General features: G+C 41.7%; 1 protein-coding gene and 1 pseudogene across 6 annotated transcripts in view; both read right to left on the bottom strand.

Moving 5' to 3' along the window:
* Nucleotides 1–7,951, bottom strand: part of LOC115068913 — an 86,299-nt gene extending 78,348 nt beyond the window's left edge. For 5 of the 6 annotated variants that reach the window (XR_003848251.1, XR_003848249.1, XM_029560045.1 and 2 more), the window contains exons 1-2: nt 7,693–7,951; nt 5,962–6,135 (exon numbers count right to left, since the gene is read on the bottom strand). Coding sequence is in view for 3 of the 6 variants with exons in the window: in XM_029560045.1 (XP_029415905.1) it covers nt 5,962–6,067 (106 nt within the window). In the remaining 3 variants the exon portion in view is untranslated. The remainder of the gene's footprint in view (nt 1–5,961; nt 6,136–7,692) is intronic. The other variant, XR_003848250.1, reaches the window with a different exon arrangement.
* A 9,794-nt stretch (nt 7,952–17,745) lies between these two features.
* On the bottom strand, nt 17,746–19,812 carry LOC103727808 (annotated as a pseudogene).
* Between the last annotated feature and the right edge of the window lie 6,713 nt (nt 19,813–26,525).

Below are 26,525 nucleotides of genomic sequence, written 5' to 3'. Positions count from 1 at the left end.
TCCAGAGTGGTTGGTACAGAATGGGAGGGCTGGGGGGAGACGCAGCCTTGAAAGGACAACAGGCAAACAATGGCAGCAAGTTTCCACATCAAGACTATGGATTCTTACCATATCTTTGCTCCTGAGTACTGAAGAAGACACTCACAGATTCAAGATTTTTAGGACTAAAACCCAAAATACAGCAGGTCTCCTCAGAAGAGAGCCAGCTAAACCAAAAGTCAAAAAGAAAGTTCTAAATTGAACTGAGAGAATAAAACTTTACCCTCAATCTAAATGAAGTTACCATGTAGAACCTTAGAGAAGAGTGTTCATCATAGAAATTGAAAAAAGAAAAGTCAAAGAAAATCTCACAAGGTAATTCAGAAAGTATCTTAAACCCTGAATCTCAACAGGGAAAATGAGCTTCACTTTCACCAGAGGATCAACAAGAACTGGAAGGCTATTTCACAACTGTACAGACTCTATGCCCCAAATTTCCCATACTTCAAATGAACCCAGAGGATCAACAAGAACTGGAAGGCTATTTCACAACTGTACAGACTCTATCCCCCAAATTTCCCATACTTCAAATGAACAGATTTGTTGTGTGTGTGGTGTGTGTGTGTGTGTGTGTGTGTGTGTGTGTGTGTGTGTGTTTACATGAGTTAAGACCAGAGATAGAAATACCACCACAGTATCGGTAGGAAGGACCATTTTCCTCTGTTACACCCAGAATTATGTCTGAAAGATTTTTCTCTGGGTGAATGATAGGATGGAAAATGTTACCCACTGGTAACGTGAAAATGTTACCCACACATGATGCCTCTGTTTTGTTATAAATGATACAATTCTTGTCCTGATAATTTTTCAAAGTGGAAAACTCTTGATTTGAAAATTAATAAATATCTTCTCTAGAGATCACGACAACGAGTCAGTTCACAGCAAGGAGTGTGTGGTCCAGCCTCACATTTGCATAGCACTTCCTGAAAATAGGAAAATGGGGAAATGACCTTGGTAGGGCTTTCTCGGCCCTCTCTTATAACCATGTTTTCATCTGCCTTAGAGACTCCTCGACTCTCAGGAAAGTAAAAAATTTATTTGTATTGCAATTAAAAAGGATGAGTGAGTTAAATTTATGGATTGTACCAAAGGAATTTCATTCCAAATCCAAAAGAAAAGACTTTTTGAATGATCTATGCATCATTTCCCTTCACCAGCCTAATCCTCACTACTATTGGTGGACAAGGCTAGATAGTAGGATACAATTCTAGTAGACATCTTGGAGATTCAGACACTCCTTTGCTGTATCCCTTGGCACAGGACAGATTCCTCCTTGCCTTCCATATTCTCTGATGAATACAAGAGAACAGCATATTCAACGTCCCTCTTTTCCCTTCAGTTACTTCCTGTATCATCAGATTGTCAACCAAGTGTGGCTTGGCAGATGGGACTTGGCTACAAGTAGAGAAGTGTGTGTGTGAGTTCTCTGTGTCCACCTCTTTTCTCCTTCCAGTATGCCACAGGACCCCAGAAGAGAAGTTCATTATGTCTCTTCATGGCTATATCTTTTTGCCACATACAAACTCCACCTTATGTCATACGAGCATTGCATACAAAAACTCATGAAGGAGTCACAACAGTCCCCAGAAACCTGTCCAGGGATGTCTGTGCAGAAGAGAGCAGCCTTCTCTTGATCTGTTTGCAACAATGCATCTCCCATTCAGTTAGATTAGATTTACCCAGGGATGGTGGTACACACGCCTTTAATACTAGTACTCAGGAGGCAGAGGTAGGCGGGTTTCTGTGAGTTCAAGGTCAACCTGGTCTACATGGTGAGTTCCAGGCCAGCTGGGGCTACAGGGAGACCCTGTCTCAAAAAGAGTAAATTAAAAAAAAAAAAATCTTCTATGGTTCACAATGGCTAATACCTATGGATATTGGCTAATGGAGGAGCTAGTCAAAGGTGAGCAGAGAAGGCTGAAGAGATGGCTCTTCAATGGAGTGTTTGTTATGCAAACATGAGGACTTAGCTCAGGTCCCCCGAAGCCATGTAAAAATCCAGACCTGGAGCTGCAACTGTATTCCCAGCACTGGGAAAGCAAAGACAAGATCACTGATGGTGATGGTGGCCAGCCAGTCTAACCCAATGGATGAGCATCAGTGAGGACGATACCCAATGTCAACCTCTGGCCTCTACATGCACAAAACACAAGTGCATGAACACTTGCATGCACACACACATAAACACATATACCACAAGTGCATGATGAGATCCTTTGATGTGAGCAAGACAATTCTGGGTCTTAAAAAGTGCAGGGAAGAGGAAAAAAAGAGAATGTGCGAAGGAAATGGGGGATAAAAAGAAGAAAGAGAGGAAAGGAAAGGAAATTAGGGGAAAATCAAAGAGAAGGTGATCATCAGTGGAAAGCTGGATCCATTCTTTCCATTCCTCATTCAGCAAGCATGCTGAGTGTTGCTACGGACTAGGTGCTCTCTTAGACTCTGAATATACAATCCTGCTTAATTTTCATCACAATCCTTTGACTTAGACATGATTCCCTATTTAGACCTCATTCAACTAACTAAGATTCCCAGAGTTGAAGGAGCAAGCCTGGATTCTGAAGCACAAGGCAATCTTAGTTGAATGAGCTCTAAATAGGGAATCATGTCTAAGTTACTGGATTGTGATGAAAATTAACCAGAATTGTATATTCAGAACTACCCAGATCCACTATCTTGATCGTTATATTACAGAGCTGTGTGCAGAGAATTCTTTTACCAAATACTTTTAGTATCTAAAGGTAATGAACAGTGACAAATCTAAATGATAGAATAATTGGTTTTATCTCACCGATATGGTCTCTTTCTCCTACAAACATGCAACAGACTAGAGCGACTTTAGATTCTTTTCACTAAGACACTAGCCTTCTTGGCCTGAGCACCTTGTTCTTGAAACATTCTGTTATTAGAAAGGGGCAGAGGGGTTTACTGGCTCATGAATCCAACACAGCAGTTACTGTTTTGATAATCCATCTCAATCCTCCAAGGTAGCCTAGCCTTTTGCACACCTGAGTTCTCTAATATTTTTTATATACCTGGGATTGCAAAAGCCCCATGTCCTTCCTCTGTCCTCCCACGTTACACCCTCCTCCATCTAGAATCCCCTCCCCCATTTTTTTCTCAAACCACACTTGAGCCCAGTTCTATCTCTATGAACATGTGGAAATGAAGCCTACATCTCCTACAACCTACTGTTTCACCAAATCATTCAGATCAAGTACAGATCAGAAGGTCAGGTGCTTACTGTGTGTCACATATTTTCCACAGCATTTGACATGGGCCATCCTATAACCTTTAACTTATAAGATAAGCATCATTAACCTCATTTTTCTTATGAGGTGGTAGAAAGTTTGAATACTAGTTCCTAAGGACCCATAGCTAGTAACCAGTGGAGTTCAGACATGACCCAAGGTCTTGTTTAAATTTGTTCCTTTGCCACCAAACCAGTTGATTCCCTAAAAAAGCAAGCATGAAAATAGCACAGGAGCAGAGAGACAACCTGGGCTCAAGAAAGGCTAGCTCTCACAGTTAGAAGAGACATCAAACAGCAAGCCCAAGGCTCTGAGGACCTCTAAGGGGCCTCTTAACTGCAACGAGTTCTCATCCTGTGTTCTGCCCTTTTCTTCCACCATTTGTTACCTCCTAATGTCCTAACACAGATACCCCCCAGCCTTTCTGTAGACCAATTCAGTCAAAAGCTAAAAGCAAATCTGTGTGAAAAGAACAACTGTGATGACCTTTTAAAGTGGAGACTAGCAAGAGAGCGAGGGAGAATGCAAGAACAAAAGAAAGAGAAAGGGTGTGTGTGTTTTCCTTAGGGCTGGGAAGGGACCCAAGGAGCCTGGAGATGTAATGGGATAGGGTTACAGATTACAGAAGTTTTGTTACAGCTGAAATAGCCTTTCACAAAGGCACGGCCCTCCAGAGAGCCATATTTCATCTCTGCCTTCCCCACCACGTAAGGTGGAGGGTGAGGAACTGAAAGGCAAGATTGGAAACTCACGAGGGAGCTGAGCAAGCTCCGACATCCCCATGACACTCCCATCAAACCAGAATGAACTGAGCCCAAATGCTCTTGTCATAACAGGCTTTGGATCACATCCTCATCATCTGTTTATTTATTTTTTTTCACACTCTTTTTGGAGATGCATTGCCTAGCAACCTGCTGTCTTATTCTAAACAGCCATGCACACAATGATCCACAGGCACTTGGAGACACTAGGATAATATTTGAGTGTCTCTGATGAACTTGCTAGAACCAACAGATGATTTACTTGGAAGAGTTAGTTCCTAGAATCTGTGTTAGTCAGAGTCACAGCTTAGGCAAGTCCTGGTGACTGTCATTGGCTCCCTGTGAGGCAGAGGAAGAATACAGTTCTGCTTAGTGGCAGGCAGGTAGACAGCCACCAAGGGATTCATGGAGGCAGGCAGGCACCAGCTTTGCTCTGGTAGAGAATATCAGGCAGGTAAGGCTTTTTGATCAGTCACCTACAACTACCAAGGAAAAAAAAAAAAAAAAAAAAAAAAAAAGGTTTTGGAAAAAAAAAAAAAAAAAAAAAAAAGGTTCTGAGGGCTGAGGGTCTGACTCACCTCAAAGCAGAAGAAAACTACTTACTAGGGTCACTTTCCTGTTTACAAGGCTTAAATTCAAGCCTTATCTCTTTCACACCACCGTGTCATTCACAGGGCTACCTTCAGGATTTAAGGCAGTATCCCTCTAGAGGCTTCTATTCTGACATTCTGATGGTTTGAATAAGAAATGTCTCCCACAGCCTTTAATGTCAAAAGTGGGTTTCCAGCTCCTCTTGTCCTTTTGTGAGGTTCTGGAAATTTCAGGAGATGAAGTGGTTGGAAGACTTCACTCACTGAGGGTAGTCCTTAGGGGTGATCATCTTCTTAGCCCCTTCCTGTCTATCTCTCTACTTTTTGCCTGTCACAAGGTAAAGAAGGTCCTCTGCCACCAACTTTTGCCTCCGTGATACTCTGCCTAAGCCAGATTATGGACGCACAAGCTAACATAAATAACTCTTCCTCTAAGTTGCTCTGTCAGGTAGTTAGGTCACAGCTGACAAACCCAGACATGGTTCTTCAGTGGGGAATGGGCCCATGATAAGGAATTCAGCTGCCCAACCTCTGGGAAACTAACCAGTTATTTTAATTCCTTTCTTGTAAAATAAAACACAAGTGAAATAAGCCAGTTCAGGAAGCCATGCAATAGCAATATGCAATTTAACAGCCCATTACGAAACACACTAGAAATGTAGTCAGTACTGGAGTGAAGATGTAGACCCCTCCATGTACCCCTTCTTAATCTCCACCCCCTCTACTTCCTCTGAAAGCAGCTGCTCTCTTGGCTTTACAGTAAGTGCCTCTCTGCACTTTTTTGTACTTTTAGCACTAGCTGGGCATTTCTGTATACCACGCTTTTTAAAACTCAGTGTGTCTTTTCAGTCTCTTCTTTCCTTTCGAGTTATCTGCTGAAGAATCTAGGGCATTTGAGCTGAGGCTTTGACGCTAAGAAATTGAAAAAAGAAAAAAAAAGAGCGAGAAAGACCAATAAGTGAACAGCCTGGGTTTCTTCTCTGACTTCCTTGGTTTGTTTTTCAAGAGTCGTTGTGGCCTTGTGTGAATAGAGTGGACTGGCTATTACCAGGGCCAAAGGAACACTTGATACGCATTAAACACTGCTGTCTAGGCTCCTCTTCCCTGCCATTCAGCTGCACTAACAGTTGGGCTGGGGGTCACCAGCCAGGTCCCTCCCTTCCCCAGCAGACAGGGAATGTGGGCTTTTGCTGCAGAGGTAGATGGGAAAACCACTGCAATTGCTCTGCGTGAAAGCCCATCAACTTCATCCCTATGAAGCGAGCTTGGGCTAAGACAAAGGCAGCCTGGTAACCAGAGGAGGGTGGAGAAGTGGAGCACCTGCCTGCTTTTTCCAGTATCCTTTATTGGCCTGTACAGCCTGAAAGCCTTCCTTCCCTGCTCTGGGCCTCAGTTTCTTCCCCTGGCAGCCCCCAGATGTGAGCATCCATCTTATGGCAGCATATGGTCACACACGTGTTTGCAGAACCCTGGTTTCCCTGGGGAGTACGGCACCTGTGTAAACAGAGCAGGAGGCGAGATGTGCTTGTCAGATGCGCTTTGGGGAAGGGACTGTCCCAGGCTGCAGTTCTGATGCTGGGGAACAATGTGGGCTCTGTTTGCCCAGCTGGCTCTCACCTTCCCTTTGGCTGCGCCCATCCCTGGCCCCACCCTGTCTGCTCTGTTGGGGAGGGGGACTGTCCACTGACCAGGGGCTAGGTCTATAAGAGACAGCAGTGCCTCACTTTGAAAGTGCCAGTTTGAAAGAAATTCATTTCAGTGGTAAAAACTCGAAACACTGGGTAAGATTTTCTGATTCTTTGACCATGCATGCTTTGTGTTGGTCCACATGAGAGGAGAGCTTGGGCAGAGGTGGACTGACCTAATTCTCAGCCAGTCCTGGCTTGGCTGGAGATGCCCAGGAGACCAGGATTCTAGCCCTTCCTTCCTGTAGTGCACATGATAAGGAGCTCACGTTGACAGAGGAGGGCCTCAGACTCAACGTCTAACTTATATCTATCTATATTAGTATATGTCCTGCCCACCAGTGACTCTATATGGTGTAGTTTGGAAAGTGTGAAGTAGGACTGCAGGTTTCTTTCAGTCTGGCTCAGAACCACTCACTCATCTTTGCATTGGATTTAGATTTGACCAAGATATTGACTCCATGTGATCCCAAATTCAGACTGACAGAACATATTTCAATAAACTCTGAGGACCAGCTTGCCTCTAAAATTGGAGCCGAGTGCTGTTTCTTTAGTTGAAACACTTAAAGTAACTGGTCTGCAAAATTCTTGTCTTTCTAAGGAATCGTCAAGAATAATCCTGATGACACACTGTCAAGCCTGAGTGGCTTGGCCTACATATTTCTCTGTCACCAGCCGTTCCTTGGCTAGCAAGATTTCTTCATCACTACAGATCCACTTACTTGGTGAAAACACAGATTATCTGGGAGTTCCCAAGTAAGTTCTCATACCTAACAACCAACCACTTCAGGGTGGACAATGGAGGCCAAGTGCTTGGAGAGTGAATATTAACTAATGAGCTTTTGTTTGGTGTAAACAGAAATATACTTGACCAGAGAAGAGGGAGATGAGACCAGAGGGCTCAAGTTTTAGAGTAATGAAAGGGGCTAGACAGGACTGTGGATCTGTGAATTAAAGAGAATGGAGTTCTAAAAAGAGAGACTATTGACCAATGGACTTGGCCTTCAAAGTTTTGTTCTTATCATTGTTGACTCCAGACCAGCCATGCCTGCTGGAGATTGGACAGCATAGGGAAATCTGCCATTTTCTGAGAGTCTAGGGACAAGAGCAAGACCCTTGGCCTGTTTCTCTTTGAGAAACTCAAAAGATGTGATGACTAAGTAGTCCATATCCCAAGGGTATGGAACTGAGAGGCAAGAACTTGATAGGCCAGACTGTGAGAATTTTCCAGGTCTGCTCATTGGGACATGTCCAGATATTCAACACGTTGGCTTCAGAAAAGTTCACAGTGCTAGTATCAAATATAAAAAGTGTGACCCCCATATGAAAGCATGCAGCTACCTCTCCCCTCCAGCCAGTTTCCTACCTCCCTGCCCTTCTTTGCCTGGTCCTCTTGTATGCCCTGGATTTCTTTGCTCCCAGTTTCTCCCAAGTTGTGCTGGGTTATATTTTCTGTGCTTTTGTTCTGTGAAGCTTCAGGCTGCTTGCTTGGTTTTCCATGGTTTGTCTCAGTTTCATTCTCAGATTTTCTGCTGTTGGTCTTGGCTGGGGTCAGTCATTTCCTGACATTTTTTTAGTGTTTTTCCCTGCTTGCCCTCTACCCTTTTCAAATCTCCTCTTTCTCCTCTCCAGCTCTGTCGATGTGAACTGAGTACGCAGTCGAGGCTGCAAAGCTTGAGCTGTGACGATGGTATGAGTCAGCACCCATGAGGGAAGCTGAGCTCCTCTACTGGCAGTTAAACAGGTTGGCTAGAGAATGGATAAAAAGAAGGGATTTTTTTTTTCTGATTGTTAAAAACTAAACATCAGAAAAGCCAAAGACAGAAGAGAGAAGATTAACAGGGAAAAGAAATAAAAAGCCTGGAAAAGAAATGAAGCACAAAGATTTATGAATGTGTAGCTATAGAAAGTCAAATTCCTCTTTAAAACTATGGGAAGAAAAGGAGTCGTGAGTCCAAGCCTTGAAGTTTATCTTCAAAGCTCAATTCAGACCAGATGTTCCCAAACCCGACTCAGCTGCCTTAGCTCAGACCAGACTTTGATATGATCAATCACATTTGAAATTTGGACCTTCTCCTGCCCACCACGGATGTGAGTTGTGGATCCTTCCCTGGAGCCCTTTGAAAAGTACTGAAACCTCTTTTTTGCCTGGGTTATACTGAGAGGGGGCTTAAGCTTTAGAACTTCTGGGAGACTTGCCAGAGGGCAGAGCTAAACAGAAACTCCAAGGCCATCCACCTTCCCCTTTGCCTAAGCTCTTTGTAAACTTCATAATGGGAGTAGTATTTTGAACTTAAGAACGCAAAGTAAGCCTGGTGAGATGGCTCAGTGGGTAGAAGGTGCCTGCCACCAAGCCTGATGGCATGAGCTCATTCCCCAGAACCTACATGGTATAAGAAGAAAACTGACTGCCACAAGTTGTCTGCTACACACATGTGCTGTGACATGTGCTTGTGTGTGTGCATGCACACACACACACACACAAGTAAATAAAAATATAACTTAAAAATTAAATAAAAGCAAAATATATGGTTTATCATTGACCCCTATTCTTCCTTGGGAAAAGATACATTTGGGGACTACATTTGGTTGAATATTCTCCCTGCCATAAAATTTATGTCCACCTAGAGCTTATAAAAGTGACTTTATTGATACAGAGTCTCTGTAGGTACAATCAAGTTGAAAGATATAATGATGCATTAGGCTGGGCCCTAAATTCAACATAAATGACATAAAAAGGGGGAACTTGAAGGGGTTGGGATGTAGCTCAGTTGGTAGAGTGCTTGCCTAGCATTCAGGAAACCCTGGGTTCAGTCCGTAGCACTACCTAAACCAGGTGTGGTGGCACAGGCCTATAATCCCAGCACTTGGGTGGTGGAGGCAAGAAGAACAAAAGTTCAAGGCTATGTACGGAATTCAAAGCCAACCTGGGCTACACGATACGCTGTCTCAAAAAAAAAAAAGAAAAAAGAAAAAAGAAAAAGAATGAACTTTAGACAAAAAGACATAGATGCACAGAGGAGAAGGCCATTTCAGACAGAGGCAGAGACAGACGTGATATAGCTATAAACCAAAGAACAACAAGAGAAACCAAGAGAAAAAGAGATTGCTGATGCAAGCCAGCCAGGTTATAGTACCAGGGAACTAACCTGGTAGCCAGAGTCTCCTCAGTGCTGAGCACACTGACTGATACAGGGATAAGAGGACTTGCCTGGCCTTTGTCTACAGAGAGCTTTCTGGCTGTGCCAGGATCATGACCCTGTGGCCACAAAGTCACCATCCTGTTCTGGTGACCTCCTGATGGCCTCTCCCCAGTCTGGCCTTTTGTTAAACATGCTCTTCTTGGGAATTGCCTGATTGTGGCAATTTAGCACTGTGTTTTATTTCAGTTTCTCATAAATATAGAAGTGCATTTGGAGAGAAGCTTGCTTTGGCAAGCAGGCCTTTGGCAGTACTGACAGCTTTGCATATCTCTCAAATGAGTTATGAGTGGATGGGGACTGGGCTTCAGTCACTGCTCCCCTGAGCTCTGTGGTCCTCCCAAGAAAGTAACCCAACAGTTCTCCCAACCTTTCTTTTCCTGAACAGAAGCGCTACTTGCCCAAGGCCTGAGGAGAAAGAAGCAGCTGTCATCTACACCCCTAAGCTCCCTGCTCCTCACAGAACACATCTTCAATGATAGTGGGGAGATTTTTCAAGACGCCGTTCTTTGTTTATGGGAAAACTTTCTGAAAAAAAAAAAAAAAAATCCCTTAGCATACCCTAACTCAAGGCTACAGGTTCATGACCAGAAGAAAATGCTGGGAAAGTTCTACAGGTAGTTGGAGAGACTGTATAGGTGTGAAACTTCTAGAAAGATCCTCCAGCCAACAGAGTGCTGGGCTGACTAAGAAGTAAGACGTGGCCTTGAGTTGACAGTGGAGTATTTTTCTTCCCCTGTGGTGACCTTGGTATTTTCCTTCTCTCCCAAACTCCCAGAATATGGTGTTTGCCAGCAATGATCAGAGCTGGGAAATACCAGCACTGTTTCCCTGTTCTAGGCCCAGACTCCTAGAATCACAGGGCTGGAAAGAACCCGAGGACCCCTGGGGCCAGTGTTCTCTACACCAGAGTGTGTGTGCTGTAGGCATTAAGTAAGACAATCTACTAGGGTATAGAAGAAAATATTGAACCTTCTAGCTATGTTTATTTTGTTTTCAAAATATATAAAGATTTGTATTAACGGTCAAGATAAGGACAGACTGTGGTAAATCTATGTAGTTTGTCAACAAGTACATATTGGTATGAGTCCCTTAAAATTAACTGTGGTTTTTAAGCCTGATTAGGAAAAAAAACGAAAGTCAGCATTCTAGTCTAGAGGTTTTGGAAGTACTTGCTGGACAATGCAGAGGAGAGGGGCTCAAGTAAGTGAGGACTCTATTTACTTTCCTCTGGGCCCTTATCGGGCAACTTGGCTCTGCTTCCTGTGTGCCCTGAACTTCTACATCATATTTTTTGTGATGAGAAGATTCCACAAAAAAAAAAAAAAAAGCTCAACAAAATGACTAAGCTGTTTCAACCCCCTTACTTTTCGGATGGGAAAACTAAGACCCAGAAGAAAAGTGATTGCCCCAAACCACACAAGTCATTAGGGCCAATGCCAAGGCTCCAATTCCCTCTCATGACTCCCAGTCCTCTGTGTTTCAGATGGGGCCATGGCCATGTGTGCTCCAGAGCATGCTCTGTCTGGGTGACCTTACATAACCAGGCTAAACCAGGAGAAAGATGAGCAAGATAGAGTCTCTTCCTCCAATGATCAGCAACACCAGAACAGGGCCAAACTTAACTTTGTTGTTTGCCAAGGACACCTGTGGAGAGCTGAGGCAGCCTTGGACCCTCTGCTCCTGGCTGGGTGCTCAAATCACATGCCTATTCCCTCAGGACCTCCTCCACTGTTGCTCTAAGATGAAGCTATGATGAGCTTCCCAGAGGCCTTCCTCACTGATACATCGATTCGAAGCATGGGTCTGGCCCCCATTTGAGTCTCCAGGAGTCCCACAAAGTAATCTGCTTCCTCCCAAGAGCAGCACATGTCTCCTGTGGATCTCCAGATCGTCACACTGTTGCTACCAGCCCACTGCACTCAGGGGCTCCTGCTTGTGCTTTTGGCAAGTTCGATGGGTTATGCTCTATGGGAGGCTAGAAAATGAGAAAATGATTGGTTCCTATTAACGAAAGTGTTTTACAGATTTATGAAAACAAGAGAAAGAGACCCAAGGAATATAACAGAGTGACGCAGTATGCTGCCCTTGAGTGGATCTTGCAAAAGTTGACAGAGGTTTCTTTTTAACTGAACTCCTGAAGGGTCTAGAATATACCTCAAATCCGCATGCCAAGTGTGTTCAGCAAATGAATATTATTAGTTCAGCCAATGAATTAATGAGCACAGCAATGAGACAAAAAGGAAGTTCATTTTGAATAAAACGGAAAACTTCTCTGTGTAGGCAGGCTTTGATGAGTGCCTAGAAACAGAAGAAAAGCACAGAGTGTAAGTCAGATGGTGACAAGGTCCCAAGGTGGAGGGAACGGACCTGGAGAACTGTTCTGCTGGGACTAGGAGCTGGAAGAGTCGAACTAGGAAGTTCACACTGGTGGGGTGAAATGCAAATCTGAGTACATGTTTGTACATGCAAACCTGAATTCCTAGAGGTCACAAAACAAAAGAAAAGTATGGAGAAAGCAACGTTTCTGGGAAGGTGAGTTGAGGGGGATGTGAAGTGTGGTTTGGAGGAGGGAGCAGGGAACAACGCAGCCTTCCTTTCCACTACTGCCTTTGCTCTAGTCTTAGCTTGACTCTAGCTGGAGAGCCATGGCCAGCTAAGATGAACAGTGCCTACGACACTGTCCTCTACCACCTGTCCAGAGGCCATCTTCCCCGTCTCTATTAGGCTCTGTGGATTCATTGTGTTACTGTGGCTAGCTCTTGATACTAAAACCAAACCAACTCAATTACTCCTATTTTTTTTTGTTTTGTTTTGTGTGAGACAGGGCCTTGTGTAGCCCATGCTTATCCCAAGCTCATTATGCAGGCAGGGATGACATTGAATTCCTGATCCTTCGGCCCCTACCTTCTAAGTGCTGGGATTACAGGCATGTGCCACCACACCTGGTTTATAAAGTGCTGTGACTTAGACCCAGCGTCTCATGAGCGCTAGGCAAACCCTCTACTGCTGAGCTATATTCACAAAGAAGAAAATTAGCCAATAATGCTGGAGTTTTTTAATTTACTTTTCAGTCAAATCAGCTCTGATAATGGATCCTGGCTGATTCAGACTTGGCTAGGTCCTCCCCACCCATCCCCCATCTTTACTTCTGCCTCAGGCACTATTGTCCAACCTTGTCCCCATCTTCTTTTGCTATCACTATCTACCTTCCTATCTCTGCTCAGAGCTGTGCCTTCTCCTTAGGTAAAAGCTGTGATCTATACACTGAGTAATTGCTAGGCAACTTTCCTTAACCCAGCAGTCTCACATCCCACTGGGAGTCCTTTTGGACATGTCAAAAAATCCTGGTCCAGAAACATGAATTATAGCTACCATTTTCATAAGGTCACTAGACAATTTCAGCTGAGCTCAGGGGTCTTGAACATACCCCACTGCTTCTAAATAATGCACTACAAAAGTACATATACCTACCAGAAGGAATATCTCTAAAGAAATCTATTTAACTTGGCCATTCTGCCCTACATCTTTCATCTATTTGTGCTATTAATGATAATATTTCTTTCCTTTTTTGCCTGATATCATGCTGAATCAGGAGACCTGCCAACACCATCATATCTTTGCAGTATTATTTCTATGTGAGCTTTGGTATAAATTACAATACTTTGTGCTGAACATGATGTATATGCATAAAAAACTTTTTAGATTTCAGAGCTCATTTATGCATGCTACCTAACTTTGAGACTCTAGAAGGCAGGGGGGGGCATATCATATCTTTTCAATATGAATTCCTTGCATTAACCATGGTCTCTATAAATGCCTATTCAGTAAATGAGCCAACTAATGAATTTTTTCCAAGATATAGTTCTGCAGGGGGGCCATATCATATCTTTTCAATATGAATTCCTTGCATTAGCCATGGTCTCTATAAATGCCTATTCAGTAAATGAGTCAACTAATGAATTTTTTCCAAGATATAGTTCTTTTGAATAAGTTGTTTTAACTATTCTAGGAATTTTCAACTTTATAGCTCCAACCCAATACCAATGAGACTTGTAGCATTCTTCTCCTCTAACCCCTTAGTACCTCCCCTCTTTTATTTTATTTCATTTCTTGAGACAGGATCTCCTTGTAGCCCAGCTGGCCTGGAACTCACAGAGATCCCCCTGCCTCTGCCTCCAGAGTGTTGGGATTAAAGGCATGTGCCACCATGCCCAGCCCTTAGTACCTTTTTAACCCCCACCACTAACTGGCAGATTAGACAAAAAATTGGGTCACTAATTCTCTGTTGCTATTTCCATTAAAACACGGTGTTATGACTAATCTTCACTGTCAATTGACTGCATTTGGAATCACCTGGGAGACACACCTCTGGGAGGGGCTACAAGCATATTTTTAGAGTTTAATAAGGAGAGAAGATGCGCCTTGAATGGGGGTGACACCATCCCATGCGCTTACATCCTGAATTGAATAAAAAGAGGAAGAAGGAGAAGTCAAGCTAAGCACCTGCATTCATTTTCATAAATGTAGAAACAATGTGACCAGCCACTTCAGCTCTTGCTGCCATTACTTCCTCACCATAATGGACAGCTGTGCCTTCCTCAAACCACGAATCAAAATAAGTCCTTCCTCCCTTAAGGTGGTTTTTGTTCAGTATTCACAGAAACGAGGACAGTGACTACTATAAATGAGATTTTGTTTTCTCTCTTCAAATCTGTGCAGTAGAGCTTTGACACAGTGAATGAGGGACTATCCTTTAAAAGTGCTGATAGCTTCCTGATGGGCTTCTTGGAGTCCTGAACAGATATTCTGATTACTGTACTGGAAAAAGAGTCTTGGAAAGAACCAAGGATCTTAGAGGATCTCAACCTTCTAACCACCCCCAACAAGGTGCTAGACAAACGGACAGCAATCACAGTGCTACATGGAGAAGCCAGATGAGGACAGTCCAAGTTGAGATCTAGCTAAAGTCATCAGCAAAAGGCAACTACATGGCTATTCCATTTTGATGACCAGCTCGCTTGATCCTTCAGGAGGCTATGGCCCCAACTAGAATCAGCAGCACCATGAGGGAACTCAAGCAAGAACCACCCAGCTGAGCCCATTCAACACACAGAACTGGGAACTTCAGTGGTAAATGATGGTTCAAGCCATGGAGTTAAAGAGTTTGTTACACACAGGGCAGCATATAATCAGAGCACACTGGTAGGCAATAAAAAATGAAGACAGGCAAAGATTGTATATCAGCCTTAAGTTTCTAAAAACGTTTCCTAGAAAGCTATGCCCACAGCTGCAGGAGTACACAGCTCTTCACCTCACAGGCAAGAGAAGCAAAAGTAAGTAGAGGCTCTTCTTTGTAGAAAACTATCATGCAAATATGGATGGCAGGCTTCTCTCACCTGACTTCATGGGTACTCATCCTGGAAGACACTGGACCACCACCCCACCCATGCCCCATCTCCCAGTATAACTGCCCCTCCAACTAAATCCAGCCAGAGAACTCTGATGTGTAGTGGTCTCCTCCTCCTCCTCCTCCTCCTCCTCCTCCTCCTCCTCTTCCTCATCCTCATACTCTTCCTCCTCCTCCTCCTCTTCCTCCTCCTCTTCCTCATCCTCATCCTCTTCCTCCTCCTCCCCTTTCTCCTCTTCCTCCTCCTCCTCCTCTTCCTCATCCTCCTCCTCTTTCTCCTCCTCTTCCTCCTCCTCCCCCTCCACCCCTCCTCCTCTTAATCTCAGAAAAAGGAAATCTTGAAGCTCCCTCTGGCAATGCATTCCACTACTTCATCAGTTTTAATTAAAGCATTCTACTAGAAGTTCCACCTCCGTTTCTCCACGTGCAGTTTCAGCCTTTTCTTCTTGCTTTTTCATTTTGTTAGGTTGGGCAGGAGTTGGGAAGGATGGAGTGTGATGGCTAAGAACTCATGAAAATGTCCTGAATTGTGGTGCTACATAACTCTGAAAGTGCACTAAAAACCATCAAATTATACACTTTAAATGGGGGAATCATCAGCTACATGAATTATGTCCTAACAAAACTGTGAGAGAGAGGGACAGTGGGGGAGGGTATCTTAAAGATTCTCTTCTGGGTTTACATAATCTTTCATCTTGGGTCAACTCTCAATTGACAGCCATGAGCCCTGCCAGCCCTGAGTCCATGGGGACAGCACATCAGTGACCTTCATCTCCAATAAATGAACCACTTGAATACTGAGTTCTTTTCATAAAGAAACCTTGATGTCTACCTTGCCTAGAGAACAAGAAAAAGAATGAATGAATGTCAAGTGAACCACAAACTCATGAAAATGTCCTGAATTGTGGTGCTACATAACTCTGAAAGTGCACTAAAAACCATCAAATTATACACTTTAAATGGGGGAATCATCAGCTACATGAATTATGTCCTAACAAAACTGTGAGAGAGAGGGACAGTGGGGGAGGGTATCTTAAAGATTCTCTTCTGGGTTTACATAATCTTTCATCTTGGGTCAACTCTCAATTGACAGCCATGAGCCCTGCCAGCCCTGAGTCCATGGGGACAGCACATCAGTGACCTTCATCTCCAATAAATGAACCACTTGAATACTGAGTTCTTTTCATAAAGAAACCTTGATGTCTACCTTGCCTAGAGAACAAGAAAAAGAATGAATGAATGTCAAGTGAACCACAAACTTAGGCAAAATGGAGTTGTTTAAGAGTCTGAGACGTCAGGCTAGGGAATGGATTATAATCTCCAGAAGAAGCAGTTGAAATAGGACCTAAAAAGATGGTTGGCTGATGAAAGACTGTAGTGCCTACAACTGGGTTCCAGATTTTGGAGATGAGACTAGATTTACCTTCATCTTTGCCTTGAGGGTGCTCTTCCCCAATGTCCTCTTTTATTCCCTGGGTGGGAATGGGTTTGAAACTCAGCTCACACTTGGCCCAGTTTCCTTACTCACTTCCCCAGGCCTGCGTTGCTCTGTAAAGAATTTTCTCCGAGGCCTTCCCATGCACAGCATCATAAGCAATGGCTGAGAAGGAGCAAGGCCAGGACAGGGAGAGCTCCAGGAATCTAGGGAGCCCTGGTCAACAGCCAACCCTGACTAGAGAGATCTGCCCCTACCCTGCCCTCCTGGCACTTTCCAGGGCCATGACAAAGACGGAGCTCTCCTCAGGGAAGCCCTTCACGGGACCTTGCTGACATGTGTTCTTGAGCGTGTCTTACCCTTTCTTAAAGCACAGTCTGATCTTGGATCAGCTTTCTCCAAACTGCAAAAATAAGAAATAAGCTCACTCTTGAGACCCGCAGGGAGGGAGGCATTGCTCTCACCATGCTGGCCCATGACAGACAGCACCCTGACCCTCACTCTCCCAGCACGCCTATCCTCCCCTCACTACCACTCTCCTCCACCCTCATCCTGCCAACACAAAAGAAAAGAACAGATTTCAGACAGCTGGGATCATCATCATCTCTCACTCCATGTCTCCAGTTCCTGTGGGGCTTGCCCCCTGCCCTCTCCCCTACCCTCCCATGGCCTCTCACTCAATCCATTCCTCTGCAGGCACCAATAGCTATTTTCCACCACCCTGCTGGCCTACATCCAGCCCACCTCCCCAAGGGGTTTTCACTCCCCACTTCATCTGTCTCCCTCATGCTCCTTCTGCTGGAACTGGATCCTCTAATTCTATTTCTAGATCCTTTCCACTGCTCTCTCTTGGAATTAGCTTGCTTCTTTAACCTGTCTTGCATTTCTCTGGCTTCTAATAAGCATCTATGAAATCCTCCTATGGCAGGTGGAGAGATACAGTTGGCAGCTATGTTCTCTGATGGATCCGTCCTCCCTAGCTTTCCCACTTTGGTACAGGGATACAGAGCTTCCATTAACATGAAGTTTTTGCCATCATTTCATGTCCCTAAAAAGGGTCTTTCAGTTCTTTTTATGATGGCCCATCACTAGGAAGAAAGATAGCTTCTGTCTCTTTCTGGTGGATGAATTATATTTCATGATCTTCCTCCAACTCCACTTTTTTCCTGGTTTTACTATTCAGTTTCTTCCACTAGCCAGGGACAGATAAATCAAGCACGTGCTTTATTTTTGTATTTTAATTCTCTATTATTTAGACATACACTGATTTTAACACCATCATTTATTCATTGTTAACATGAATTCAAAGCAAGTATGCAGTTTCTTTTCTATGACAGTAAGCCAGACAATCAAGACAACTGCCATCGTCAAATCTTAATCATCAGAGAATATCATCTCCACAAGATTGGTGCTCACATTCTACCAGTTTTTGAGGTGCTCCATATTTATGTAGGGTAGGCACTGCAGTTAATTTTTTTATGAAGTCATTATTTGGGTCTTTCCGATAAGACCTATCTCCCATTTGGCAGTAGACAAATACACCTTCCTCAGTAACGCTTCAGCCCCTTTCAAATGACTGACTCAGCTTGCACTGGTTGGGACACCAGCTCTTTCCTTCTTCATCCTTAGAACTGCTAAAGCAGGCAAAAATGGTCTTGCCATGGTGCTCCTTCACAGCCTGCTCGAACTCCAAGAAGCCAGACACTCACCTCCTCAAAGGTGGCCAACAGGACTGCACTAGAGGTGAGCACTAGAGGAGCCCCAGGGTGTTGCTGCAGGGCCCATGGAGAGTGTGGACTTCAAGCAAGCTCTCTCAACCTCTTCTAGCTAGTGAACACGGGCACATACTATTTAACGTTAGCACCATAGACACTATCCACAAATAACTACTGACTTTGGGTGACTCTTTAGCCTGGATCAGATCTTTTTTTTTTTTTTTTTTTTTTTCCTAGCCTAGGAATGCTAAGTCTTTCATTTTAGTAGCTGTACTGGGGGATAGAACCTAGACTCTTGTGCATGCTAGAAAAGTGCTCTACCATGGAGCTACATCCTCCAGACTTTTAAAAGAATTTCGTATTTTGAGACAAGATTTCACCGAGTTTCCCAAACTGGGCTTTACCATACTCTGTAGCTCAGTCAGACTTTGAATTTGTGATACCCCTGCCTCAGTTTCCCAAGTAGCTGGATTAGGCCATGCCATAGGTCTCTGCTCAGGTCTTAAATCTTTGGCCCTCTGTTCACTTGCTTCTCCTTTCTCCTACCATATTTATGTAGACAGGGCTGTGTCCATTCTGCCCACACCTGGCTATTTAAAAATCTTGAAAATAATCTTTGCTCATGGCTTTCTTTTATGGAAGCTCAGAAGATTTTCTATCTAAAAGTATCATCTGTGTTGGTTTCCTCCTCTTTGCTTTTAAAAATACCTAACAGCCCACATTTACAACTGCGAATGTGTATACATATATATCTAAGTACATATATGTATCTATATGTATGCACACATATATATGCACATGGATAATGTATATAACATGTCATTCATGTATATATATCTCACTCTCCCTTCTGCTCCTGCCCAATTCTCATACTGCAGTAGTCATTCCTCAGACTGAGATAGAATATATTTCACACCAAAATCCTTCCAATAAGTCACCTCTATTTCTCTCACACCTCATCTCAAGTAGCCTGAGTTACAAATAATGATAATACACCATTTTACTTCTCTAATCCACCCCCCTCTCCACCAAACATGACTATTTGCTGGTATGCTTTGGGAGTACAGACAGTCAGAGACTTTTCCCTCTTGATTAAAAGGAAACCCTCTGGAGCTAAAGGCAGGAAATGCAGGTCCTACTCCCAGGTCCACTAAAGCTCAGCTGTGTAGTAGTGAGCAATAGGATCAGCCTCCTGCTAGGATGGTTGCATTAAATATTCTCAAAGAGTCTTCTAAACTAGATTTTCTGTTATTTCTATATGACTTCTTGTTCATCATAGTCTTAGAGATAGTTTATCAATATGGCTTTGAAAAGAATTGCAATAAGAGTTTGTTTGTTTGTTTGTTTGTTTTTTCCTTTAAGAACGCTGTTCACGCTGTTCTTGGGGCTGAGGAAATGGTTCAATGGTTAAGAGCACTGGCTGCTCTTTCAAAGGACCTGGATTCAATTCCCAGTACCCACATGGCAGTTAACAACCATCCATAAGTCCAGTTCCAGGGGGTCCAGCATCTTCTTCTGACCTCCATGGGCATTGCATGACATGATGCACTCACATACATGCAGGAAATTGATTTTTATTGCTTGACTGATCCCTGTTAAGTTGAACTGAAAATACTCTGTGATAACCAGTTTGCTTGTGACTGTAAAAGGTAGTTGTGTTTGGCAACTGAAGCCTGCTTCCATTTACCTGTGGGTACATATAATTCTCTATTTTGGGAGTGTCCATTCCTAATGGGGCTCCAGTTGACACCATCAGGCTCAGGTGCATTCACAGGTGGCTATGTCCCTCTGCTACATTCCCAACTAAATATTAATGAATTTGAGTCTATCAGTCAAACTTTTATTCCCTTCACCTACCTACTATGAAGGACAACTGAAGGCTGATAATGTCTAAAGAAAAACACCCATGCATTTTAGGTTACTTTATATAATCTGGGGATTGTGTTTATTTAGTTTTCTGTCACTTTATCAAAATAACTGAGATAAATTACAAAGAGAAAAGGGTTACTTTGATTGAAAAGTTGTGGAAACTCCAGCCCATCATTAGTTAGCCCTGCTGCTTTTAGGCTTGTGATTCAACACCTAAAGCAAGAATGTATGACAAGGCAAAGTCACTTATATCAGAAGACAGGAAGAAAAACAAAAAACAAAAAACAGGAAGATATTGCATTGCAGTCTCTCAGTCTTTTTTGAAAGCATGCTCCTAATGACCTATTAAGGCCTTGCCTTTCAAAGGCTCCATAGCCTCCCAGTAAAGTCATTGTGGTGACCAAGCCTTTAATACATGGTCCTTTGAGAGACACTGAAGATCCAAATGGCTATAGGGATATAGAAGGAACTTTTGAAAACAAACAAGGAAAGGACAAAATATTCAATATAAAAATTAAAAACAATCTGAGCAGGCAATCTCAAAAGAAGAAAGCCAGTCGCATAAACAGGACATAAATAATTTTTTCATAACTGAGCATACACAGGAAAAAATAGCATTTCATTTTACACCTATGGAATTGGAAGACCCCTGGAGAAAAATGGGGGAAAACACAAGGTGTTTGTGGTCACAAAAACACCCTCGAAAGAGCATAATGCAGACATGGCATAAAAGATCCTGGGAATTCTCAATCAAATCAGGCTTGTGTTTAGATATACTCTATGACCAGTAGTAATATTTTTGACTAATAGCTCCAAGAAATCCTCCCCAGGTCCCAAGTGAAAAACCTGAGGGAGAATTATGACTTGGACCTGAAATGTGTCCTCAAAGGTTTTGTGCTGAAAGTTTGGTCACAAGTCTGTCATGCTTTGGGGAAGTAGTCTACCTTTAAGAGGTGGGGCTTAATGGGAGGAAGTGAGCATGCCCTCGAATGGGATATTGGGAGCCTGTCTCCTCTCTCTGTTTACTATCCAGTTACCATGAGATGAGCATATTTGCTGCACAAGGAGCTCCCTGCCTTGATACTCTATCTGTCCACAGGCTCCAAGTAATGGGTTATGCGACCATATATGGAAAGCTCTGAAACCATGAGCCAAAATAAATCTTTTCTTCTTTTGAGTTGTTATTCTCAGGTATTTTGTCACAGCAACAGAATGCTAACTGTGGAAATGGAGTGGAAGAGGGGTCACTGAAGTACTGCCTACTATGCTCCCTACCATACAAGGGAACTTGACACAAATTACATGCCCATTTCTAATGTGATACATGCACAGCTAAGAAATACAGTGGTAAGCCATGAAAAACACAGTAGAGAGGCAAAGCATACTTTTCCATCCCCATCCCTCACAAAGGAATGTGAAAGTAATTCATTTGTTTACTTGTTATAAACACAATCCCTTTTTACTGGAGACATATTTATTTATTTATTATTTATTTATTTGTCTTTTTGAGACAGGGTCTCCCTGTAGCCCCAACTGGTCTGGAACTGGCTATGTAGACCAGGCTGGCTTCAAACTCATAGAGATCTGCCTTCCTCTGCCTCCCAAGTGCTGGGATTAAAGGAATGTGCCACCACATCCAGCTGAAGATACTTTTTAAAATATATATGATATATATCATATATATTTGGCATATTTATGTATGTGGCAAATAAAAGGAAAAAACTCATTTGTGACCCTACCATCCAGCTATAAGTGGCATTTTAATATATCCACCTCCAGGATTTCTTCCTAGGCAATTATAAAAATATAATGCATACCTAAAATAAATGCATACTTAATTCAAATCATATGGACATTCTACTCTACAATCTGCTTCTGTCATATAAAAATATATTGGGAAAAGACTTTTCTCCTATTCTATCTGCCAAGGACCAAACAGGAAACAGATGGTACATTAAAAATAAGATAAGTCCAAAATGGGTTTATGCACAAAGGACTGTTTACTAAAATATGTATAGGGCATAAAGTGACCTGTATCCAGGTTTGCCTGAGATAATCCTGAGATGTATCTGCTGCTTCAGCATCACATCCATTTTGATATTTCCAAGATTCTCCATTTGAAATAAAGCTTTATGTTCATTGCTGCAATAAAATTAAGTAGTATGGGTTTGGAAAATTCCCTTTTAATGCTTAACATTCTTTATGGTGTTATTTTAGAGCTTATCTGATGTATGTGCCTTGAGCCTATGGTAAAGTCTAGAAGAATACTTGTGATAATAATGGTCACTCTTTCTCTATCACTTCTAGATCCAATACATTAACAACTCCTATCCAAGAGAGGAATTTAAATTACCCACTAATAATAATTTCTCAAAAGTACATTTGGAGACATGCAGCTAGAGAAAGCATCTCCTAGCCTTGAGTTGTAGTGGAAGTGCAGGTGCCCCTTGAGTATATAGTTACATTTTCAGATACCATGACAAAAGCAACTTAAGGTAGGAAGGGTTCATTTTGGTCCACAGTTTGAGGGTACAGTCCATCATGATGGGGAAGGCATGGCAGCAGGAGCATGCAACCGCTGGTCACATCACATCCCCAGTGAGAAAACAGAGGGATATGTAGGCTGTGCTCTGCTCACTTTCTCCCTCTTATTTAGTCCAGGACACCAGCCCAGGGGATGGTGCCACACATATTTAGGATGGGTCTTCCCATCACACTTAACCCAGTCTAGAAATTCCCACACAGAAAGGTCCAGTGACTTGTCTGGTGGGTGATTTTAGATCGTGTCCAATTGACAATCAGCATTAACCATCATATTAAGTTACAATGGAGTTGCATTCCAATAGATCCTTTGTAAATTGAAAAACTATCATAAGAGAGACATTCGTTCAATCCACCTAACCTACCAAATAGCACAGCTTAGTTACCAGGCACACTGGAGAGTGTCTATTGTTTGCTCTCATAATTGTTTGATCATCTGGGGGCTGTGCCTATTTCTACCACCAGCTTTAGGAGAAAGTATTAGAGTGCATACCATAATCCTAGGGAAAGATCAGAAGTCAAAATCTGAAGTATTGCTTCTACAGAATATGCATTAGTTTCCCAGTGCTGCAAAGTCAAAAACTTAGAAGTAAAACTACTGCAAGTTTGGGGGCATCTATTCTTGGTTCTGTTGTCCCTGAGAGCTGCTCATGTTTGCTGCCGTTTGGCAGTGGAATGTGTCCACGCTAAGAAATGCTCAAAACTACCAGGACAGCAGTCAACGCTGGAAAAGATGGGAAATTATAGATTAGAGACACTTGAAATGCATGTAGGAAATACACACTGCAATCTTGCAACAAAATATGCCCTAGTAGCATTTTTGTAGTTTATTATAAAATTAGCTGAAAATAACTATTGTTATTTGGTTTCTATTTTATAATAAATTCTTTCAATAGCAATGAGTTCTAAATATCATATGTGTATGTTCAATGAAAAATTATCAAATTTTCATTTCTCCAGAAATGTGATGATGAATGAATAATTAACACAAAATGCTTGCCACCATTTACAAATACCTGGCACAAGGGACAGAAGGTGAAGACATGGGTATGCTGATGAAGCATCAGCATCCATTTCATTGCATAGTAATTTTGAAAGACCCTGAACCCAACCAACAATTTTATCATATAGCTACAAAAAGCACATTTCTGCATCTATGAGCTATGACCTTTCATTTATTTAGATCAAATGAATTTTCTAAATGAATAAAATAAAGCAAAATAATACCTGCTAATCTGTTGACTTCAACAGCTGGAAAAGAACCTAGCAATGAAATAATGCCAGTTTTATGACTTTAGATGACTTTTTCATATATTTGTATTAATTATTGAGAAATCCATAGAATTTATTTTGATCTTATTCATGCCCCACTCCTTTCCCCCTTCTCTAAATGATTTAAATACAAAATTAGCTATCTGAATTTCACCAAAACAACCCAATTTTAAATTCAATTCAATTCCTAGAATCAAACTAGCTTACATTTCCAAGTTTAGGCAGAGATTCTTGTTGTTGCCTTTTATCTCTGAGACAGGGTCTTGCTGCATAGCCCAGGCTGGCCTTGAAATTTCAGTCTTCCTGGTTTAACTTCCTGGATGCTGAGATTATAGGTATATATCACCATTCTCAACTAAATTTACAAGTTTAGCAATTTATTTCATTTATTTTGATTCAGTTTTCATTAGGTATATAGTAATACTATGTTATGATTTTTGTGGTCTAAATAGCTAGAATTCCCATGATGTGGCTAATCTTACAGAATATGAGTTATCTAATCAATTATTCTTTTGCATCTCTCTAATTCATTTGTTGAAATAATAAAGCATTACTTTCTTTAAAATCAAACTAAAGTTTTTGAAAGTTTAACCTGACATAAATTATAAAAACTTTAAATTCAGCTAACAAAATTCAACACTAAGACAAAATTATTTGTTGTGTCATGAACATAATTTTTGGTAAATAAAAACATGGTTTAAAAAGCAGTATTCTTACTGAATGAAGAAATAAATGAAACAAAATATGCTTAGAATTAGGTAGGGTACACACATAAATCCTTATTAGTTCAAAAATTCTGTGATTCAAATAGAAACTATAGTTGTTGATTTCTATTTATATATGTTAACAAGTATAAAATTTTATGTCCGAGCTGATGTTAAATTAAGAAAAACATTTTAACACAGTGGTAAGCATGTTGTCTCTTATTTTGGGCTATCAGTTAGATTATAGAGATGCTGGAAATTATGAAAAACTGGGGTTGTGAGTAAACATGCCAGCCACAAAGCCTGATGACTGGAATGGGATCCTAGGGACCCATATGGTGAAAGGAGAGAACTGACCCCTGCAAGTTCCACCTCCACATGTATGCTGTGGTGCATGCACACACACACCATGCACATGCACACACACACCACGCACATGCACACAGGCACGCATGTACACACACGTACAAATAGACATAAAATAAACTATGAAAAACTACATTATAAATTAAGTGTCCTAAAATTATAGCAAAGATCTTATAAATAAGTCTGCTAAATTTTAATTGTATTTTCTTAAAAATCAGTTGAAATGTTTAATAAGATAGTCAGCAAATAATGTTTCCCCAAATCTTCAACTTTTGAAGCTTTTAATAAAATTCAATGGTGCAGGAAGCCAGTGATCTTACAAAACAAAAATTTAGATGATGTATTCTAAAAGAGCATAAAATTTCATTCTGAAAAATCTATAATTAAGCTTGGAATTCCTTAACTTGTAGAATCTTCACATGAAGTTCTCATTTTTCATTGGATAAATTTATAATCTGCTCAAAAATGGAACAGCATTGGGGACTGTGATTTTGCAGCATCCAAGTTTTGTCAAACTTTCAAATGAATGCTTAAACATAACTTGTTTGAAATGTTTCCCTTATAAAAGTATTCCTTGAAAATAGAGCATGTATGGGCTGGAGAGATGGCTCAGTGGTTAAGAACACTGGTTGTTCTTGCAGAAGACCTGAGTTCGAATCCCTGCATCCACATGGCAGCTAACGACTGTCTGTAACTCCAGTTCCAGAGATTCAACAGCCCTTCTGTCCTCTGCAGGCATTGCAAGACATGGGTGCACTTACCTACATGCAGGCAATACATTCATACACATAAAATAAATAAATAAATAATTTTTTAAGTTTTAAAAAATAGAGCATGTGATTAGGAGTTAAAAGACAATAATCAGGGGCTGGAGAGATGACTCAGTCATTAAAAGTACTGACTGCTCTTGCAGTGGACCCACGTTTGGTTCCCAGCACCCACATGGTGCCTAACAACCTTCCATAATTCCAGTTCCAAGGGATCCAATGCCCTCTTCTGGCTTCTTTATGCACATATTGGAGCACTAACATAAATGCATGTAAAACACTCATACACAAAAATAAAAATAAAATAAAAATGTTTTAAAGACAATAACCAGTAGAAATCTTTGGTCTGAAATTGCATTACTATAAAACAAATACAATTTGAACTATCTTACATAACATAATTAGACCATGTACTTCTGAGAGTATTTACAACTGAAAAAAGCATGGTGTACCTAAAAGAACCATTTGAAGGGATCAGTTTCAGATGCAAAACACACCTTTGAAGAAAATTATGAAAATTTTTATTTGAAATTAAAACACTAAGATAACACTGTAAAAAAACTCTTCATAAAAATGTCAGTGATCGTGGTGGCACACACTTGTAGTTCCAGCAGTTGGGAGGCAGAGGCAGGTGGATCTCTGTGAGTTCAAGGCCAGCCTGGTCTACATAGTGAGTTCCAGGACAGCTGGGGCCAAAGGGAGACCCTGCTTCAAAAAGACCAAAAAAAAAAAAAATCAGTGATACAGTGACAAACAAAAGCACATGATTATATATCAAGAATAATTAGTCTACATGTGTAACTTTTGTTATAATATATTAATTATACATAATGGTGGGTGAAATTTTCATATACATAAATGTATTTTGATCATATCTACCCTCCATTCTTCATGCTTTCTCCTTCTTATTCCCACAGATC

Source organism: Nannospalax galili, unplaced genomic scaffold (assembly GCF_000622305.1).
Source record: "Nannospalax galili isolate Female #2095 unplaced genomic scaffold, S.galili_v1.0 scaffold127, whole genome shotgun sequence".
In the NCBI taxonomy this organism is placed as follows: domain Eukaryota; kingdom Metazoa; phylum Chordata; class Mammalia; order Rodentia; family Spalacidae; genus Nannospalax; species Nannospalax galili.
This window is presented reverse-complemented; position numbering and strand designations above follow the sequence as displayed.